Source organism: Pristiophorus japonicus, chromosome 20 (genome assembly GCF_044704955.1).
Source record: "Pristiophorus japonicus isolate sPriJap1 chromosome 20, sPriJap1.hap1, whole genome shotgun sequence".
NCBI classification, from domain to species: Eukaryota; Metazoa; Chordata; class Chondrichthyes; family Pristiophoridae; genus Pristiophorus; species Pristiophorus japonicus.
The window spans coordinates 47,642,189-47,665,468 of record NC_091996.1 but is presented as its reverse complement, the minus strand read 5'-3'; the positions used below and the strand labels follow the sequence as shown (position 1 = coordinate 47,665,468).

General features: G+C 44.1%; 1 protein-coding gene across 2 annotated transcripts in view; it reads left to right on the top strand.

Moving 5' to 3' along the window:
* Positions 1-23,280, top strand: part of LOC139232516 (astrotactin-2) — a 1,052,969-nt gene that overhangs the window by 223,709 nt on the left and 805,980 nt on the right. For both annotated transcript variants that reach the window (XM_070862850.1, XM_070862851.1), the window contains exons 5-6: positions 21,272-21,396; positions 22,290-22,394. In XM_070862850.1, coding sequence (XP_070718951.1) covers positions 21,272-21,396; positions 22,290-22,394 — 230 coding nt within the window. The remainder of the gene's footprint in view (positions 1-21,271; positions 21,397-22,289; positions 22,395-23,280) is intronic.

The window sequence follows — 23,280 nt, the reverse complement described above, 5'->3', positions numbered from 1 at the left end:
CGGATGGCAGTGAATTCAGAGGAGAGAGAGCATGATGAATTGAGATGGAGGTTGAAATGAAAGAAAGGAAGACTTAGATCTACGTAGCACCTTTCACGACCACCGGACGTCTCAAAGCGCTTTACAGCCAATGAAGCACTTTTGGAATGTAGTCACTGTTGTAATGTAGGAAACATGGCAGCCAATTTGCGCACAAGCAAGTTCCCACAAACAGCAATGTGATAATGACCAGATAATGTGTTTGTTTGTTATGTTGATTGAGAGATAAATATTGGCCAGGACACTGGGGATAACTTCCCTGCTCTTCTTCAAAATAGTGCCATGGGATCTTTTATGTCCACTTGAGAGATCAGATGGGACCTCGTGTTTAACGTCTTATCCGAAAGACTCTCTCGTCACAGTCACAAGGGCAGTAAAATACCCAGTATATGTGTGCGGTCTTGTTGATTATCATCTGATTGCATGCAAACATAAAGGAACATTCAGGCTCCTTCACTGCAGAAGGACGTTCTGAAGTAGTCAGAGCTCAGTACATTGAGAGGCATCGTGTTCAGTCTGGCAGAACAATGGGGGCCCCCACACTCTAATCAGATGTTGTAAATCAAGTTCTGTGGTGCAGCCATTGAGTATAAAATGGCAATCCAGTGGCCAAGTGTGACTGCATGCCTCTTTTAACTTTTTTATTGGTAAGAATTTAAGACATTTTTATTAATTTCAATGGGAATAAACTGGTATTTTTGGCCCGAATGGCAGAGGAAAAAGTTAGGCTAAGCAGTACCATGTGTAGAAGCCATCTGCAACCCCCAACGGTGACCAGTTATTTTTTTGAAAGGCTGAGTACACTGTGTTCCCGATTTCTTGTGCAGTCACGATGATGGGATGAAATGGTTAAGGTGCGAACTTCTGCTGACGAGAACACAAAGAGCTGATGCAGTATTTAATTGGGGGTTTTATTGGAATATTTCAGTGTCAATTACTGTTACTATTGGCCTCAGGTTCCCCCTTTAATCCACAAGGGAAAGCATTAATCTTACAACTAGGCAGCGAGAACCTCAGTGAGGAAAAGCATCTCAAGCTTCGCCAGATACAGAGTGCATTGGATATGGCTAGTTCTTTTTGAAATGGAACACATGTGTAAAATGAAAAAAGAACCCTTGGTTCTCCACCATCCATACAGAATACCGTCTTTAATATCTGATTAAACGTTTGGACACCATTTTCTCAAGGAGAAAAAAGGGTCCCTTGCTGTTGGCAGCTCTGCACTGTCAATACAGGGGCAACGTCCAAAATCCGGCAACCTCTGGACCGAGACCGTGCCACTTTTTGGATTTTTCCGGATTTCGGACCTCCGCTCCTCGCCGCCCGCCAACCCTCCGCTTCTCGCCGCCCGCCTATTCCATCGATCCTTGCCGCCCAACGATCCTCTGTTCCTCACCACCTGCGGCATCCCGGCGTTGTGGTTTTTACCGGTTTCCTCGTCCCTCGCCACCCGATGTCGCCATCTTGGCCGCCGCAAAAATGTCTGGTTTTCGGACAGTTCCAGTTTTCACACAGCCAGATTCTGGACGTTGTACCTGTAATGGTTGACAGCATCACTTGTTAAATGAAAATAGCTCTTAGATTCTGGTGTAGGATATTGACATGCAAAAAGCTAACACATGTCTGAATTTTCTTTCGCTGCTATTCTAGTACACCCAATTATTTTAAATGAGTATAAAGGTTTTTTTGCACTGCCATTTCCAATCAGAACAGCAATATCAGACTAATATATTAAACATTTGAATGCTGTTTGCCCAAGGCCAAAGTTTTCTTTGCAAATTATAAAATTTTCATTTAAGAAAGCAATGCTTCAGATAAAAAGCAATTAAATTTAAGGACTGAATTAAAGCAACATCAATAGAGATTCTCCTCCACCAACATCCGCCCCCCCACCCTCAGTCCCCACCTCCCTTTGGTTCCCAAACAAGTCACTTAGTGAAGACTCTCTGGGGGGGTGGTTAGTCAGAGGGCGCTGTGAACCCGCTGCCTTTACCACATGTCAGATCTGCCAGTGCTGAGCAGACCTGACACACAGCGGCAGGGGTAGGAGGAGGTAATTAAACTCATTAGTGGCTTATTTACAGCCATGTAACAATGGTTTTTCCCGGCATTTTGGATTTGACAGGTCACCCACCAGTTTCCCGCTGTGCCTAGACCTCATCTGTGAAGCTAAGGCGGTAAGACAGTGGCCATTGAATCAGCTGATGAATCGACAGCGTCAAATGTCAAGTCAAAGCTAACAGATTTCCCAGAACAGATTTCCCACTACAGATTCAGGATGCTGCAAGTCTTTATACAAGTCATCATCCAGTCTGACCTCATTAATCTCTCCCACCACTGACAGATCGCTTCTATCATCTCTACTTCACCTGCCATCAGCATGGGTGCCCTTTAAACTTTCTCACCTTGGTCCTCAGTATCTCACCACCATCAACTCCAACACCAGCGTCACCAGACACACCAGCAAAACCAGGCATACCAGCAGCACAAACAACAACACCAACCTTCTCCGCAATTAACGAATGCTGCACAGAACACAGGGCATCAGCACCCGAACACATTTGCTGCCCAGGAGGCTAGGGATGGCCTCGCCAGGGCCAGATTTATTTAACTTAACACTGTACACCCTGGGTGTTAAATGATGCACCAAGTTGGCACCACCCCACACCAACACTATGAAGCATCCCTACCATGCCAAGCCATTCCTTTCACACTCATCACCATTGTGGGGGGTACCGTTGTGTCTCAGCATTCACTGCAACTCACTAAACCACTTCCAACGATGCACACAAGTCTGCCCAGGAATGCAAGTATTGAAAATAAAGGTTTCAATGTTTGACATCACATTAACAAAAACTTTATATGAACATTGCATAAATCATCCAAGTGCCTACCCTTGTGTATTGTTAGTTTGTATGATTGGACTAGGATGAGGGTGAGTGTGCAGGGAAACTAGTGAGATGGGGATGTGATAATGTAGATAGGGAGGGATGGGTAGAGGTGCAAGGTAAGTTAATGTGAGCAAGGATGTTCAGGAGTAAGGTAGGGAAGGCAGAGTGATGGTGATGTGATAAAAGGCACAGCAGATGAGGTTGAGTGTGGCTTTGCAGTAACATAGAAACATAGAAAATAGGTGCAGGAATTGGCCAGTCGGCCCTTCGAGCCTGCATCACCATTCGATAAGATCATGGCTGATCATTCCCTCAGTACCCCTTTCCTGCTTTCTCTCCATACCCCTTGAACCCCTTAGCCGTAAGGGCCATATCGAACTCCCTCTTGAATATATCCAATGAACTGGCAGGGAATTCCACAGGTTAACAACTCTCTGAGTGAAGAAGTTTCTCCTCATCTCAGTCCTATATGGCTTACCCCTTATCCTAAGACTGTGTCCCCTGGTTCTGGACTTCCCCAACATCGGGAACAATTTACCCGCATCTAACCTGTCCCATCCCGTCAGAATTTTTAATGTTTCTATGAGATCCCCTCTCATCCTTCTAAACTCCAGTGTATAAAGGCCCAGTTGATCCAGTCTCTCCTCATATGTCAGTCCGGCCATCCTGGGAATCAGTCTGGTGAACCTTCGCTGCACTCCCTCAATAGCAAGAACGTCCTTCCTCAGATTAGGAGACCAAAATTGAACACAATATTCCAGGTGAGGCCTCACCAAGGCCCTGTACAACTGCAGCAAGACCTCCCTGCTCCTATACGCAAATCCGCGAGCTATGAAGGCCAACATACCATTTGCCTTCTTTACCGCCTGCTGCATCTGTATGCCAACTTTCAATGACTGATGAACCATGACACCCAGATCTCGTTGCACCTCCCCTTTTCCGAACCTGCCGCCATTCAGATAATATTCTGCCTCGTGTTTTTGCCCCCAAAGTGGATAACCTCACATTTATCCACATTATACTGCATCTGCCATGCATTTGCCCACTCGCCTGCAGACTCTTAGCGCCCCCTCACAGCTCACACTGCCACCCAGTTTAGTGTCATCTGCAAACTTGGAGATATACACTCAATTCCCTCATCCAAATCATTGATGTATATTGTAAAGAGCTGGGGTCCTAGCACTGAGCCCTGCGACACTCCACTAGTCACTGCCTGCCATTCTGAAAAGGACCCATTTATCCCAACTCTTTGCTTTCTGTCTGTCAACCAGTTCTCTATCCACGTCAATATATTACCCCCAATACCATGTGCTTTGATTTTGCACACTAATCTCTTGTGTGGGACATTGTCAGAAATCTTTTGAAAGTCCAAATACACCACATCCACTGGTTCTCCCTTGTCCACTCTACTAGTTAAACATAGAAACATAGAAAATAGGTGCAGGAGTAGGCCATTCGGCCCCTCCAGCCTGCACCGCCATTCAATGAGTTCATGGCTGAACATGCAACTTCAGTACCCCATTCCTGCTTTCTCACCATACCCCTTGATCCCCTTAGTAGTAAGTACTACGTCTAACTCTTTTTCGAATATATTTAGTGAATTGGCCTCAACAACTTTCGTGGTAGAGAATTCCACAGGTTCACCACTCTGGGTGAAGAAGTTCCTCCTCATCTCGGTCCTAAATGGCTTACCCCTTATCCTTAGACTGTGACCCCTAGTTCTGGACTTCCCCAACATTGGGAACATTCTTCCTGCATCTAACCTGTCTAAACCCATCAGAATTTTAAACGTTTCTATGAGGTCCCCTCTCATTCTTCTGAACTCCAGTGAACACAAGCCCAGTTGATCCAGTCTTTCTTGATAGGTCAGTCCCGCCATCCCGGGAATTAGTCTGGTGAACCTTCGCTGCACTCCCTCAATAGCAAGAATGTCCTTCCTCAGGTTAGGAGACCAAAACTGTACACAATACTCCAGGTGTGGCCTCACCAAGGCCCTGTACAACTGTAGCAACACCTCCATGCCCCTGTACTCAAATCCCCTCGCTATGAAGGCCAACATGCCATTTGCTTTCTTAACTGCCTGCTGTACCTGCATGCCAACCTTCAATGACTGATGTACCATGACACCCAGGTCTCGTTGCACCTCCCCTTTTCCTAATCTGTCACCATTCAGATAATAGTCTGTCTCTCTGTTTTTACCACCAAAGTGGATAACCTCACATTTATCCACATGATACTTCATCTGCCATGCATTTGCCCACTCACCTAACCTATCCAAGTCGCTCTGCAGCCTCATAGCATCCTCCTCGCAGCTCACACTGCCACCTAACTTAGTGTCATCCGCAAATTTGGAGATACTACATTTAATCCCCTCGTCGAAATCATTAATGTACAGTGTAAACAGCTGGGGCCCCAGCACAGAACCTTGCGGTACCCCACGAGTCACCGCCTGCCATTCTGAAAAGTCCCCATTTACTCCTACTCTTTGCTTCCTGTCTGACAACCAGTTCTCAATCCATGTCAGCACACTACCCCCAATCCCTTGTGCTTTAACTTTGCACATTAATCTCTTGTGTGGGACCTTGTCGAAAGCCTTTTGAAAGTCCAAATATACCACATCAACGAGTTCTCCCTTGTCCACTCTACTGAAAACATCCTCAAAAAATTCTAGAAGATTTGTCAAGCATGATTTCCCTTTCACAAATCCATGCTGACTTGGACCTATCATGTCACCTCTTTCCAATGACATCCTTAATAATTGATTCCATCATCTTACCCACTACCGATGTCAGGCTTACCGGTCTATAATTCCCTGTTTTCTCTCCCTCCTTTTTTAAAAAGTGGGGTTACATTAGCTACCCTCCACTCGATAGGAACTGATCCAGAGTCAATGGAATGTTGGAAAATGACTGTCAATGCATCCACTATTTCCAAGGCCACCTCCTTAAGTACTCTGGGATGCAGTCCATCAGGCCCTGGGGATTTATCGGCCTTCAATCCCATTAATTTCCCCAACACAATTTCCCGACTAATAAGGATTTCCCTCAGTTCCTCCACCTTACTAGACCCTCTGACCCCTCTTATATCCGGAAGGTTGTTAGTGTCCTCCTTAGTGAATACCGAACCAAAGTACTTGTTCAATTGGTCCGCCATTTCTTTGTTCCCCGCTATGACTTCCCCTGATTCTGACTGCAGGGGACCTACGTTTGTCTTTACTAACCTTTTTCTCTTTACATATCTATAGAAACTTTTGCAATCCGTCTTAATGTTCCCTGCAAGCTTCTTCTCGTACTCTATTTTCCCTGCCCTAATCAAACCCTTTGTTCTCCTCTGCTGAGTTCTAAATTTCTCCCAGTCTCCGGGTTCACTGCTATTTCTTGCCAATTTGTATGCCACTACCTTGGCTTTAATACTATCCCTGATTTCCCTTGATAGCCACGGTTGATCCACCTTCCCTTTTTTATTTTTACGACAGACAGGAATGTACAATTGTTGTAGTTCATCCATGCGGTCTCTAAATGTCTGCCATTGCCCATCCACAGTCAACCCCTTAAGTATCATTTGCCAATCAATCCTAGCTAATTCACGCCTCATACCTTCAAAGTTACCCTTCTTTAAGTTCTGGACCATGGTCTCTGAATTAACTGTTTCATTCTCCATCCTAGTGCAGAATTCCACCAATTCCACCCAAGGGGCCTCGCACAACGGTATTGCTAATTAATCCTCTTTCATTACACAACACCCAGTCTAAGATGGCCTCCTCCCTAGTTGGTTCCTCGACATATTGGTCTAGAAAACCATCCCTTACGCACTCCAGGAAATCCTCCTCCACCATATTGCTTCCAGTTTGGTTAGCCCAATCTATGTGCATATTAAAGTCACCCATTATAACTGCTGCACCCTTATTGCATGCACCCCTAATTTCCTGTTTGATGCCCTCCCCAACATTACTACTACTGTTTGGAGGTCTGTACACAACTCCCACTAACGTTTTTTGCCCTTTGGTGTTCTGTAGTTCTACCCACATAGATTCCACATCATCCAAGCTAAAGTCCATTCTAACTATTGCATTAATCTCTTTAACCAGCAATGCTACCCCTCCTCCTTTTCCTTTTATTCTATCCTTCCTGAATGTTGAATACCCTTGGATGTTGAGTTCCCAGCCCTGATCATCCTGGAGCTACGTCTCCATAATCCCAATCACATCATATTTGTTAACATCTATTTGCACAGTTAATTCATCCATCTTATTACGGATACTCCTTGCATTAAGACACAAAGCCTTCAGGCTTGTTTTTTTAACACCTTTTGTCCTTTTAGAATTTTGCTGTACAGTGGCCTTTTTTGTTTTTTGTCTTGGGTTTCTCTGCCCTCCACTTTTCCTCATCTCCGTTCTGTCTTTTGCTTTTGTCTCCTTTTTGTTTCCCTCCGTCTCCCTGCATTGATTCCCATCCCCCTGCCATATTAGTTTAACTCCTCCCCAACAACACTAGCAAACACTCCCCCTCGGACGTTGGTTCCGGTCCTGCCCAGGTGCAGACCGTCCGCTTTGTACTGGTCCCACCTCCCCCAGAACCGGTTCCAATGCCCCAGGAATTTGAATCCCTCCCTGCTGCACCACTGTTCAAGCCATGTATTCATCTGTGCTATCCTGCGATTCTTACTCTGACTAGCACGTGGCACTGGTAGCAATCCCGAGAGGACTTTTGAGGTCCTACTTTTTAATTTAGCTCCTAGCTCCTTAAATTCGTTTCATAGGACCTCATCCCTTTTTTTTTAACTATGTCGTTTGTACCAATGTGCACCACGACAACTGGCTGTTCTCCCTCATTTTTTAGAATGTCCTGCACCCGCTCCGAGACATCCTTGACCCTTGCACCATGGAGGCAACATACCATCCTGGAGTCTCGGTTGCGGCCGCAGAAACGCTATCTATTCCCCTTACAATTGAATCCCCTATCACTATCGCTCTCCCACTCTTTTTCCTCCCCTCCTCTTCAGCAGAGCCAGCCATGGTGCCATGAACTTGGATGCTGTTGCCCTCCCCTGATGAGTCATCCCCCTCAACAGTACCCAAAACGGTATATCTGTTTTGCAGGGGGATGACCGCAGGGGACCCTTGCACTACCTTCCTTGCACTGCTCTTCCTGTTGGTCATCCATTCCCTATCTGGCTGTGGACCCTTCACCTGTGGTAAGACCAACTCACTAAACGTGCTATTCACGTCATTCTCAGCATCTTGCATGCTCCAGAGTGAATCCACTCACAGCTCCAGTGCCACATGTGGTCCGTCAGGAGCTGTAGGCGGATACACTTCCCGCACATGTAGTCGTCAGGGACACCGGAAGCGTCCCTGACTTCCCACATGGTGCAGGAGAAGCATAACACGTGTCTGAACTCTCCTGCCATGACTTAACATCTAGATAAACTTAATATGGCAACAACAAGGCTAAAAGGTTACTTACTGATATAGAAAAGAAAAAGAAAAACGACTTACCCATCACCAGCCAATCACTTACCCCCTTGGCTGTGACGTCACCTTTCGATTTCTTTCTAACTCTTTTTTGCCTCCCTGCTGCAGCTGCACAAGCCACGCCTCTCCGACTCCCTGGACTCCTCGAGTGTGGGCCTTTTATAGGCTTCCACCGACGCTGCTCCCTGGACTCCTGCCTCTCCGACTCCCCGGACTCCTCAAGTGTGGGCCTTTTATAGGCCTCTGCCGACGCTGCTCCCTGGACTCCCGCCTCTCCGATTCCCTGGACATCTCGAGTGTGGGCCTTTTATAGGCCTCCACCGACGCTGCTCCCTGGACTCCTGCCTCTCCGATTCCCTGGACATCTCGAGTGTGGGCCTTTTATAGGCCTCTGCCGACGCTGCTCCCTGGACTCCCGCCTCTCCGACTCCGACTCCACCTCTCGTGATATATTGAAAGGTTTGCTGACCACATCCCTGCTTGTGCCCTCCTCTGCAGTTTGCAACCAGGTTATGTTGATCGCCCTGTGTGCTGCAACTCCCTCCATTGAGTGAGTCATGGGAGAGTCTGGGTGCAGCCCTGCACCTCTGTGCAGCGCTTGTCAGTGTTTGCAGCACCTCAATGCTGTAGAACACTGACAACACCAATGTCAAAAGAAAGCTGGACATGGTCCCTTTAAGGAAACCGGCTGATGACGCATATTCAAATGACGTCACCAGACCCACTTCCTCCAATTGGCCAGGAAACGCACTGGGCAGGCTTAACAAGCCCAATCAGGGGAAATTCACTTCAGAGTCCGGCACTGAGGCAGCAGCGGGGCCGTGAACAGCCACCGACGTCGTCCGCCACGGACCTGACGAGGTTTGTAAAACCCAGCCTTACATAATCTGTGACTGAGACACATTGACCAGGGAGACCCTAGACTTGATTCCTGGTCTATGCTGCATTTATTGACCTCAGATGGGTACTGATGCTGCAGTTAGTTTGAGTGCCTCTTTGGCTAAGAATTGGAGAAAATCAGTCAAGGTTCCTATTCCTGATCACTGTCCAGTCATCATTATCTGAAAGGGCAGGTGTGCTCTGCAGGAGGATACAATCTGAACCGACTACAAAACCTTCTGTGGTTGAATAGACTGCAGTGGGTACGGTAGCATAGTGGTTATGTTACTGGATTAGTAACCCAGAGGCCTGGACGAATTATCTGCAGATATGAGTTCAAATCACCACCAGGGCAGCTAGGGATTTTTAATTCAGTTAATGAACTAAAAAGGTTTGGAATTTAAAAAAAAAAAGCTCGTATCAGTCATGGTGACCATAAAACTACCGGATTGTTGTAAAAATCCAACTGGTTCTCTAATGTCCTTTCGGGAAGGAGATCTGCTGTCATAAGAACATAAGAAACAGGAGCAGGAGTAGGCCATACGGCCCCTCGAGTCTGTTCTGCCATTCAATAAGATCATGACTGATCTGATCATGGACTCAGGGCCACATTGCAGTCCTTACCCGGTCTGGCCTATTTATGACTCCAGACCCACAGCAATGTGGTTGACTCTTAACTGCCCTCTGATATGGCCGAGCAAGACACTCAGTTGTACCAAACCTGCTACCTCATGGACTGCAGCGGTTCAAGAAGGCAGTTCACCACCACCTACTCAAGGACAATTAGGGATGGGTAATAAATGCTGGTTTTGCCAGTGACTCCCACAATACATTTTTAAATAAAGCCCCCTCACTGTCTGGACTAACATGTGAAGTACTGGAGTACAAATGCCTGCAGAACAGTACCGAGCAAGTCAGTACCTGCAGGAGAAAGGAGGCGAAGATTGGGAGGAAAAATAAACCAAGAGCGAGCTTACATGCACTATACACATATGCACACACATTAATAACCAGCTGTAGTGATGATTCACTGCATGTCAAAATATGTTTGGAAATAAAAGGGTTAAACTGCAAAAAAAATCATATTCATTTTTTTTTAAAGCATCGATTTTATTCTAACACTCAGTGGCCCAAGTGTGCCATTATTGAAATTAACTGCAAGACTACCATTAATTTTATTTCCTTCATAATGACAAATCTACACAGCACCATTTATCATTTCACAATGAACATATTGCTGCAGCACACACCACAGATGTAGTTGGTATTCAGTGGGTGAATGCAGTTTGTGTGGAAAGGCATTATTTTCAAATTTAACCAGAGAGCGGAGTCGTTGAATTGTATAATATCTTCTCGTTTAGGTCAATTTTCAGCCATAGCCCTGAGGGATTACTGATGATCCCAAAGTTTGTAGCTCATAGGAGAATAATCCTTCAGCCCTGGAAACTTATCAGAATGGATAAGGGAAAGCATCCATCATTCTACCAGACAATTCTGGATTTTTTGTTCTTTCCTTAGCGAAAGGGACATAAATATAACTTAGTTAAGGACATTAGCACTGTCAAAACAACCGAAAATAAGCATTGTCAGAAGAGACTGATGAATCACTCAAAGTGCCAATTTGCCTGTTGGCCCCTTGCTTGGTGCCGTGTATTGACTCTCTTTTAACATGTCAATTCTCTCCTCTATGGGTCAGCAAGAAGCACCGTGTCAGCGTCTTGAAACCCGTCTGCAGAGACCAACTCATTTTCTTAGGTCAGAATTGCCTTGAGGAACGATGGAAATGGTGGGGTTAGCATCAGTGGCTGCGCTTTTAATTTAAGTGTCTACTGAAGCAGATCTGGGTCCACAAGCAGTGAAATGAAGCTGGTAAAATGTCGGGTGTGGAAAATGTGACCATCCGCTTCATGGAAACACCTCCGCCTCCCAACGTTTATTGCTCTTCAATCATGTTTGTTCCCTGACCCAGACTCCACCCCCCTTCCCTCTCCACTTCCATCTTTCTCCTGAGATGTAGCTTGCTGAGTGAGATGAGGCTTACAGGTCTCCAGATGCCCTCCCTTGCTTTTCTGAAAGCATCGGTTCTTCATTAGCCTGCAAAAGGCAACTGGTAAACAAACGTTTTATAAGAATGCAGCTATGGTATGAATTTAAAATGGGCAATGGCATGTGTTTCTGTGTAATCCATGTATCTACCTCCATTTAGTAATTAGACTTTCTGTTTGCTCCACTCCACCCAAAATTAAAAGGCTCCTTCAATTTAAAGGGTATTATTTCATATGGCTTCTAAAAGTGCTCCCTCAATAGTTCAGTCGGAAATTGCAATGTCTGATATGAAGCTGAGCCATTCGGATCAGGAAGAATGCAAGGATCTGTGCTAATTTAGCTGATTGCAGCTGGGATGCTGTATCGCCTTTTAGCTATAGACGGGGAAAGTCAGCAAGGGCTCCCCTCCTGATCATAATTGTAGTGACCGTGGCTGGAACGTGCACTTGGGTGAGGACAAGATTGAGATCAGGTATATTGCAATCTGCAGTGTTACAGCTCAGTGTCTAGACCCACACATGGGGAATGGCTACTCGGGTGAGGAATCGAAAGGCTACCAGTACCTAATTAATCATACCCAGACTAAGTCAGCACCTTAGGGGCAGGAAAGTATTTTGGGAAAAAAATAAATACATGATTGCCTCAAAAACCCAATGGGTCCCACTGGTCTCTCGCCTTGTTGCATTCGTCTCCGCTGGCTCTGGGATTTTCCGGCATGTCCTGTAAGGGTTGGATCTTCCAAGGCCGATGGAGACTCCCTTCGCCCGGAGTTCCTACTTATTTGGCTGAATTGGTGTATCCAGGCTGCTTCTCTGACCTAGACTCCATCTCCCCCCCCCCGCCCCCTTCCCTCTCCACTTTCATTTTTCTCCTGAAAATTGGCTTGCTGAGTGAGATGAGGCCTACCGGCCTCCAGATGCCCTCCCTTGTTTTCCTGAAAGCATCGGCTCCTCGCTGGGGTACAATTCCACAGGCAACTGCAAGAGACCGTTATTAATGGGTGATCCTTGGTGAGCACCAACATGCTGAGCTTAATATTGTTTTCATCTGACATTCAAATGCATACACACTTCCAGCAGGGAGCTATTGGATAGCAATCAGGAATAGAAACCCTGTTTGTTTTTCCCCTTCCTAAGCCAGCGGCAATTGTGGCAACCCAACTCAGGAAGGTTTACACTCCTGGTTGCTAGACATATGGAAGTTGGGTTTGTTTCAGTTATCATGCCTCTCCACCATGGTTGACTGGCCTACCAATGGCTACTTATTGATGGCTGCCAGCAGCCATGGAACCATGACATAGCATGAGCTCGTACCTTTAGAAGAGAAGGGGGAGGAAACGAAAAACATAGATCAATGTGTTTTTATAGCTATGAGAACTGAGTGTAGGTCATTTGGATTTTGCCCTGGATTCAATTTGCAATTGGATTATGTTCACTTTTTGAAATTGGTCTCTCGGGTTCACTCTTTGAATTTGTTGTTTTCTGTTTGGAGTTGGGAGCCAACTTCCATGTTTGGAAACTTCCTTTTGTAACCAGTGAATTGTTCTAAAGCCAGATTTTGGAGTTTCATGGTTCGTTGGCACTCCAAAGCTTATGTTTGGACCAACGGGGCTCCAAACCATACTCATTTCTCATACTTTCAATAATAAGATTAAACAAAGGACTGGAGCTGTGAATGTGACATATCGAAGGTCTGTCCAGTTCAAATCTTAAGAATCACCATATATTATATATTTTTAACTTCTCCAATGCCATGTTGTTTCTTTTATAGATATTCCCAGTAATTCCTGAGGAGAAACTACTATCTCTAGCTTGATGTGGAAAGTCAAGGTCAAGCAATCCACATCCCTAGCGAACATGTACATGCCATTTAAAAAAATGATTGTCTAACCTCTGTTTATGCAGTGACACATGGTTGACAAGGGTCGGAAGTCACAGGCCAGACGTTTCATCAGAGCTACTCACGCATCGCCACTCATTTCACCGGAGGTGCTGTGCAAATCCGGTTCAGAAACATAGAAACATAGAAAATAGGTGCAGGAGTAGGCCATTCGGCCCTTCGAGCCTGCACCACCATTCAATAATATCATGGCTAATCATTCACCTCTGTACCCCTTTCCTGGTTTCGCTCCATACCTTTTTGATCCCTTTAGCCGTCAGGGCCGTATCTAACTCCCTCTTGAATATATCTAACGAACTGGCATCAACAACTCGCTGCAGTAGAGAATTCCAGAGGTTAACAACTGAGTGAAGAAGTTTCTCCTCATCTTGCTCCTAAATGGCTTACCCCTTATCCTTAGACTGTGACCCCTGGTTCTGGACTTCCCCAACATCGGGAACATTCTTCCTGCATCTAACCTGTCCAGTCCCATCAGAATTTTATATGTTTCTATGAGATCCCCTCTCATTCTTCTAAACTCCAGTGAATACAGGCCCAGTCGATTCAGGCTCCCCTCATATGTCAGGACCGCCATCCCGGGAATCAGTCTGGTGAACCTTCGCTGCACTCCCTCAATAGCAAGAACACCCTTCCACAGATTAGGAGACCAAAACTGAACACAATATTCCAGGTGAGGCCTCACCAAGGCCCTGTACAACTGCATTAAAACCTCCTTGCTCCTATACTCAAATCCCCTAGCTATGAAGGCCAACATGCCATTTGCCATCTTCACCGCCTGCTGTATCTGCATGCCAACTTTCAATGACTGATGTACCATGATACCCAGGTCTCGTTGCACCTCCCCTTTTCCTAATCTGCCACCATTCAGATAATATTCTGCCTTCCTGTTTTTGCCACCAAAGTGGATAACCTCACATTTATCCACATTATACTGCATCTGCCATGCATTTGCCCACTCACCTAACCTGTCCAAGTCACCCTGCAGCCTCTTAGCGTCCTCCTCACAGCTCACACCACCACGTAGCTTGGTGTTGTCTGCAAACTTGGAGATATTACACTCAATTCCTTCCTCTAAATCATTAATGTATTTTGTAAATAGCTGGGGTCCCAGCACTGAGCCCTGCGGCACTCCACTAGTCACTGCCTGCCATTCTGAGAAGGACCCGTTTATCCCTGTTCTCTGTTTCCTGTCTGCCAACCAGTTCTCTATCCATGTCAATACATTACCTCCAATACCATGTGCTTTAATTTTGCACACTAATCTCTTGTGTGGGACCTTGTCAAAAGCCTTTTGAAAGTCCAAATACACCACATCCACTGGTTCTCCCTTATCCACTCTACTAGTTACATCCTCAAAAAATTCTAGCAGATTTGTCAAGCATGGTTTCCCTTTCATAAATCTATGCTGACTTGGACAGATCCTGTCACTGCTTTCCAAATGTGCTGCTGTTTCATCTTTAATAATTGATTACAACATTTTCCTCACGACTCATGTCAGGCTAACTGGTCTATAATTCACCGTTTTCTCTCTCCCTCCTTTGTTAAAAAGTGGTGTTACATTAGCTACCTTCAAGTCCATAGGAACGGATCCAGAGTTGATAGACTGTTGGAAAATGATCACCAATGCATCCACTATTTCTAGGGCCACTTCCTTAAATACTCTGGGATGCAGACTGTCAGCCCCTGGGGATTTATCGGCCTTCAATCCCATCAATTTTCCTAACACAATTTCCTGACTAATAAGGGTTTTCTTCAGTTCCTTCTTCCCGCTAGACCATCGGTCCTCTAGTATTTCCGGAAGGTTATTTGTGTCTTCCTTCGTGAAGACAGAACCAAAGTATTTGTTCAATTTGTCTGCCATTTCTTTGTTCCGCATTATAAATTCACCTGATTCTGACTGCAAGGGACCTACGTTTTTCTTGACTAATCTTTTTCTCTTCACATATCGCATATAAACAGGGTATCCAGTGCAGTTCCAAGGAAATTTCAGGAGCTGAGTGAGAGCAGCTCCCAAGAAATTCCCGGCCACAAATTCTAGCAATGTGACATAGAAATAATTAATATCAAACACCCAGCTAGCAATCACTTTTGCTTCCATCCATGGCCACTGCAATTGGCACGTCAGGAGATCCTGGGGATAAGCCTCTCTCAGTTCAACTGTGTCATAAATGTGTGAAAATTGGTTGTCCATCTCTGTAACATCTTCTGCGATTTCAGCCATAGTGCATTATCCCTCCTCGACCTCTATTCAGCCTTTGACATGGTTGGCCAAACCATCTTCCTCAACACCTCTGCTCCATTGTTCCAGCCAAATGGGACTGCCCTCACTTGATTCCACTCTTACCTATCTAATTGTATTCAGAGCATCTCCAGCAATGGACTCTCTTCCCACTCCCTCATTGTTGCCTCTGGACCCCCCTCCCACCCCGCCCCTCCTGCCCTCTCCCACCCCGCCCCTCCTGCCCTCTCCCTCCCGCCCCCCTGCTCTCTCCCCCCTGCCCCCCTGCCCTCTCCGCCTCCCCCCCCTCACCCCACCCCACAGGGATCTATCCTTGCCAGCCTGATTGTTTTCATTAAATTCTCATCCTCATGTTTAAATGCTTCCATAGTCTTGCTGCTCTATCTCTGAAATCTCTTCTGTGCCCCCACCCCCTGCATACCCAATTCCTGTTACCCCCCATCATTGGAGGCTGTTCCTGCAGATGTCCAGGTTCACTCTGGAATTCCCTCCCTAAGCCATTGCACTTGCTGTCCTTCTTTAAGATCCTCCTTCAAATCTACCTCTGTGACCAAGCTGTTGGTCACCCCTACAAATATCGCCTCCTTTGGCTCGATATCCTTTTTTGTCTGATTATATTTCTGTGAACTGCCTTTGGATGTTGCTACACTAAAGATGCTATATAAATGTAAATCAATGGGGGGAAAATTGCGGTCAGAGGCTAACAAGAGATTAATGTGCAAAGTTAAAGCACATGGGATTGGGGGTAGTGTGCTGACATGGATTGAGAACTGGTTGTCAGACAGAAAGCAAAGAGTAGGAGTAAATGGGTACTTTTCAGAATGGCAGGCAGTGACTAGTGGGGTACCGCAAGGTTCTGTGCTGGGGCCCCAGCTGTTTACATTGTACATTATTGATTTCGACGAGGGGATTAAATGTAGTATCTCCAAATTTGCGGATGACACTAAGTTGGGTGGCAGTGTGAGCTGCGAGGAGGATGCTATGAGGCTGCAGAGTGACTTGGATAGGTTAGGTGAGTGGACAAATGCATGGCAGATGAAGTATAATGTGGATAAATGTGAGGTTATCCACTTTGGGGGTAAAAACAGAGAGACAGACTATTATCTGAATGGTGACAGATTAGGAAAAGGGGAGGTGCAACGAGACCTGGGTGTCATGGTACATCAGTCATTGAAGGTTGGCATGCAGGTACAGCAGGCGGTTAAGAAAGCAAATGGCATGTTGGCCTTCATAGCGAGGGGATTTGAGTACAGGGGCAGTGAGGTGTTGCTACAGTTGTACAGGGCCTTGGTGAGGCCACACCTGGAGTATTGTGTACAGTTTTGGTCTCCTAACTTGAGGAAGGACATTCTTGCTATTGCGGGAGTGCAGCTAAGGTTCACCAGACTGATTCCCGGGATGGCGGGACTGACCTATCAAGAAAGACTGGATCAACTGGGCTTGTATTCACTGGAGTTCAGAAGAATGAGAGGGGATCTCATAGAAACGTTTAAAATTCTGACAAGCTCTGTTTGTACAGACTCCCATTACTATCAATGAGAAAACCCCCTAAAACACCGAAACACAGCATAATAAATAAATAAAACAACTCACATATTTAAAATTAATTGAAATTAAATGTAATTAAATATTTTAGATAAAATATATATTTTGGGGAATTTTGTTTAATGTGTTTTAATAGTATTAAAAATAAACTTATCTTAATGGACAGGATTTTTAATATAAAAATAAGTATTTAAATGTAATTGTTATATGTTTTAAAACTCTTACGCTGGTAAAAGTAAGTTATGCGCCTGCTTTTACCAGGCGTAAAAGTTTGAAGGGCATTTGCTGGGCATGAGTTGGGCAAATAGCCCAATCTCTTCCGCACTGATGTCCTTCTCCCAGGGATGCGCTGGATCTGTCAACGTGACAGATCGGAAAAGCCATTTTTCGGCGCATGTGCATCGCTCCCCGAAAACCGGCTTTTGTGAGGCCTCGCCTGGCCCCTGTGCACTTCCTACGGACCCGGCGAGGCTGGAAATTTAGGCCCATAGTTGTTGTCTAATTTTGAGAGACCACCCTAAAACTAATGAAACCTAATTTGATTGATGTATTTTTCACTGGGTTACCTTTGATTAATTATGTCTGTCTTCCTTCTTGTACTGGGCTGGATCAAAAGGGAGAAATCATATAATTGTGCTGGTGTCTTGTGTTCCTCAGTTTCATTCTTATTGAAGCGCTAATTGGGCAAAAATGAACAAAAGGATTCCATAGAGTTTGTTGCTTACATTAAAGCTTTTCATGAAGGTGATGTGGTCCAAGTTGTTTAAAGTACTGTGGAGAATTGCAAGATTTCTTGACTTTTATTGTTTTGAAAGAGACATTCTGAATACATGCCAGCAACAATCTGCTGTTTGTTTTTAATCCTACTTCTTAATAAACTTTATTCATAGTTTCCAGCCAAAGTTGTAATATCTGTTAGTGTGGTATTTGTCATTAGTGAGAATGATTTGGCGTACAACCATACTATTTCCAGAGCATACCTTAAGCGTGGTTAATTGTTCACCCTGTGGTCTACTTTCCCAGAATACTCAATGCATAAGATCCTGTTCAGTCCATTAGGAGTGGGGGCTTGCCTATGGAAGTGAGCTTATATGCTGAAAAGTTATCTGGAGGAAGCTTGAATTGTAAACATGGATTTCTCAACGGGCAAAGCAGACACTTCCGAGACTTACTGTCTTAGGAACATAGACAGGTTAAGTGAGTGGGCAATAAAATGGCAGATGGACTATAATGTGGGGAAATATGAGGTTATTCACTTTGGCAGGAAGAATAGAAAAGCAGAATATTTTTTAAATGGTGCAAAACTATTAAATGTTGGTGTTCAGAGAGATGTTGGTGTCCTAGTACAAGAAACATAGAGGGGGAAAAATTCGGTCACGTCTCTGTTGTGACGTTAATCGAGGTGGAATGGTACTTTTAACGCCTTGAAAACGTTTACGGCTCCTGCCCAGAAATTCGTCAAATCGGTCAAACAGCTGACAGGGGCACTAAATCAACCATTGCACACCAGAGCTGGGGGGATGCTAACGAAAATACGTCGCGGAGGAGACAAGAAAAAATACACATGTTAAAAACCATGAAGGTGACACAGTGGCATAGTGTACTCATCCACTGTGTACTCATCCACTGTGTGCCAGGATGCAGGTCATTTTTCCTGAATCAGCCTTTGAGGTTAGTATAAAAACAATAAGAAAGGAGGGGCAAATCAGAAGGCATGTCACCCTGTGGAAGTCAATTCAAGAATAACATTAGCAAGGGGCTTGATAGTCGATCGCCAGTCTGCGCTCTCAGCTCAGGAACAGGGTGTGCTGTTATAGGATGGAAGAGAAGGAGGAATTTAAAAAAAAAAAGAGAACAAATAAGACTGTACAAATTCACAAGTGTTTCTTAATTATCTGCCTTCACAAAATCACAATTCAAGCTAGAGTGCCTCATTAAATGTTAGCATTTGGCAGTACTACCTCCTGAATGTAAATCGCACTGTATTTAGTGAGACGTGATGAGCTTCACAGGCTGTGCATTATTGTGCTGCAAAAAGCATAATTACAGTATGTGAGGCACATATTTACTTAACGGTATAATTTACCATGTTAAGATTGAGTTGTATTGAAATATTGCTCTGTAGAAGCCTCCAGGCATTTCTCACAATAATGAATGTTATAATTTTGGTTTCTGTGAGCCTTATTTCAGTTTGCTAAATTCATTGCGAATGTTTCAGATTCCTAATTTCTATTTTTTAAATCATCTTTTGTCTGTAATTTACAGAAAGCAGGAACAGTTTAGTATTTTCCAAGAAGTGAGTTTGATGGGGGCAGAAATCATCATTATCATCGGCAGAAATACCAGCAACTCTCGATTATCCGGATCCCTCGGGGATTGGGCTATGCTGGGTAAACGATTTCTCCGTTAGAGAAAGTTGACATTACAGTTACTGCTTACAGTACTGCAGGTGTGCTCTAACCAATAGCAGTAGCATATCTCCTAATCCTTGAATTCTAGTCCTCTAGATCTAAAGACCATTAGGCTTGTTGATTATTTCTTGTAACTGTTCATAGCATTTTAATGAATTATGAGAGGCAGTGGACCTGTGTGCGAGCAGCAGCGGGAGCTGAGGCAAGGCAAAGTGCTTAAAAGCAAGGCTCAACAGGCAACAGCTGAAAGGAACATCAAAGTTTCAAAGTGACGTCACACATACGGAATTTTAAATGCCGTTACAACGGTTTCCCATTGCATTCGTGTGCGGATAATCGAGAGTTGCCTGTATATTGAGTTAAATATTTGGTTTGAATTTCAGAGAACTCTGATAGATGACTAAGTTGAAAGAAAAAGTTATATGATGTTTGAATCAGACTTATAAGTGACTTTCTGTTATTGGCGTCTCCAAGAATGCTTGTGTGACTAATATTCTATAAAAATGCACCAAATTTGCACCAGGTCATAACTTTTCTCCAAAGAACTGAAACTTCAAACATATTAAGCAGTAACAGTAATGAGTTTCGCTGGTTGCCATGTATAATGACATCAAAAATCTGTTCAGATGTTTATAATATCACAACACGTAACAACTGGAGCAATTCTTCTCCTTTTGTCATATTGTTTCATAGTTTTCCTCCTGTTTGTAATTGGCGATATCTTACAATGTGTCAGTACTTGGTATTCTTGAGAATATGCTGCATTGACCAATCCAGATAGGTTTACAGTAATGGAACTTTCCTGGATAAAATACAGAATGGCAGCAATAATTTGCATTTATAGTAGCATTCCTCACATTACAATGGAGAGAGTCAAGTACCAAGCAGGCAAACACCAAGGGGTGTGAGAAGCTGAAGGTACTGTTGCCTGGTTAAGTTTTTAGGAGGCTTTCGAAGAGAATGAGAAGAAGCTTAAGCAGTTTGTAAAGAGAATTCCAAATGCAGATGTATCGCGGCTGAAAGATTGACTTATAACAGTGGAAATAAATTACAATTCCACTATATTGGTCATACTGCTCTTAAACCACAACCTGAACTTTGTTACTACATAGAATGTATAGCACAGAACATGCCATTTGACTCAACTGGAGTTATCCCCGGTGCCCGGGCCAAAATTAATTCCTCAATCAACATAACAAACAGAGATTATCTGGTCATTATCACGTTGCTGTTTGTGAGAGCTGGCTATGCGCAAATTGGCTGCCACGTTTCCTACATTACAAGTGACTACACTCCAAAAGTACTTCATTGACTGTAAAGTGCTTTGAGATGTCTAGTGGTCATGAAAGGCGCTATATAAATGCAAGTCTTTTTTTCTTTCTGGGTAAATAAGTTTCTTCTGAATTCCCTATTGGATTTATTAGTGGCTATCTTATATTTATGGCCCCTAGTTTTGATCTCCACCACAAGTGAAAACGTATTCTCTAGGTCAACCCTATCAAACCCTATCATAATCTTAAAGACCTCTATCAGGTCACTCCATGCCCTTTTCTTTTCTAGAGAAAAGAGCCCAGCCTGTTAAATCTTTCCAGATAGGTATAACCTCTAATTTATGGTATCATCATTATAAATCTTTTTAGCTCCTTCTGTATCCATTTTATAATAATGTTTATAATAATAATTCTCAAACAACCTTCTGATGGTAACGCATTTTAATAATGTCCATTCACTTATTCCAGATTATCAACAGCCTTGGTTGCTTTGAGAAATAAATCAGATTTCAGATGTATTCCTGTAAGAAACTTCTAACATAAATCAACTTCTGGTAATATTTTCTTCCTTCATACAGGGAGAACAACTTCATGAAGGATTTCCCTCAGCTTGCTGATGGATTAGTTGTTATTCCCCTCCCTGTGGAAGAACAGTGTCGAGGAGTTCTTTCTGAGCCATTGCCTAACCTCCAGCTCCTCACAGGTAAGCATCTTGTATATTGTCAGTGTCCCACTGACTGCCTGGTGCGATTAGCATATCCTTGCAGACTATTGTCTCTAGTCTCTGCACATGGGCATGAAAGAAAACCACTGTGCACGAAATAGGCTGCAAAAATACAGAACGCATGTGCATGCAGAGTGAATTATCCTGCTCATTGGAGGTGCCCAAATCAGGACATACGCCCCAATTTCTGTCTTTCCCCACTGAGATGCTATTTGGCATGTGAATAACTAATATTATGTTGAAAGTACAACCACTTCAAGCAAACCTGCACTTTAATTGTTGTTCCTTACTACTGTCATATTAAATGAGATTGTAAGGGATTGTTCACTGACATGCGAACACTTCATTTATAGCCACGCAATAAGGATATCACAATGCGACTCAAGAATTTCTCTTAATCCCATTGAGAAACATAGAAGAGTTATTGCTGTAGTCTTTTTAGTATAATTTTCAGTAGCAAAATATTCTGACAGCTGAATGAATTGATTGTGGAGGATCTATAGTGTGTTTCTCTTTTTATTGTTGTTTTGATTCGAAGTTATTACATGTTTTCTCTGTTTCCCCTCGGGATTGCTATACATCTCTCTCCAGTCAGGAAACTAGCCTGGCAATGCCTTTACTTCTTACTTCCTGTTTGAAAACCTTGCAAAGATTGGGAACTCAGGTTGAGAATTGGAGCAGCAAACCTGCCTGCCTCCTACCACTTTGTGGTGCAGCTCATTTGAAACCAGCCATGGCGCAACACTCAAAGCACACAGCTCATTGGCAGCCAACATTGCACGTCGCAACACTCAAACCACAATGACATTCTGACAAACTTCATTGTACTTTAACTTAGTAATTAGTATAAACTAACTTGTTTTGTTTTCCAGGTGATGCCAAATACAACGAGGCTACCGGCTATCCCATGGTGCAGGAGTGGAGAGTTAGAAGCAATCTGTACAAGGTTAAACTCAGTACAATAACCCAATCTGCAGGTAAAAAAAACATACAAATAAATGAAGTACTTTGCTGAATAGGAATGCAATGATTCAAAGGAGTTAGGTGCCGTTAGCATAGCAGGAAGGTTTTTTTAACTGAACAAAATTCACAAGGATGACGCGCTGAAGGCACAGTGGAAGATCAAGATTTTGAGGAGGATTTTGAAAGCAGGGAAGGAATGGCAAGCTAAAAAGCATTGGCAGGGGGTTCCAGAGGACAAGAGCCAACAGAGTAGCAAGTGTGCCAAGGGCCACAGGTGAAGGGGAAATGGGTTGCAAGCAAACATTACACACACAACGTGCAGAAGTGTCCGATCGTTTTACATAAGAACATAAGAAATAGGAACAGGAGTAGACCATACGGCCCCTCGATCCTGCTCCGCCATTTAATACGATCATGGCTGATTTGATCATGGACTCAGGTCCACTTCCCTGCCCGCTCCCCATAACCTCTTATTCCCTTATCGTTTAAGAAACTGTCTATTTCTGTTTTAAATTTATTCAATGTCCCAACTTCCACAGCTCTCTGAGGCAGTGAATTCCACAGATCCACAACCCTCTGAGAGAAGAAATTTCTCCTCATCTCAGTTTTAAATGGGTGGCCCCTTATTCTGAGATCATGTCCTTTAGTTCTCGTCTCCCTTATCAGTGGAAACATCCTCTCTGCATCCACCTTGTCAAGCCCCCTCATAATCTTATACATTTCGATAAGATCACCTCTCATTCTTCTGAATTCCAATGAGTAGAGGCCCAACCTACTCAACCTTTCCTCATAAGTCAACCCCCTCATCTCCAGAATCAACCTTGTGAACCTTCTCTGAACTCCAAAGCAAGTATATCCTTTTGTAAATATGGAAAGCAAAACTGCACGCAGTATTCCAGG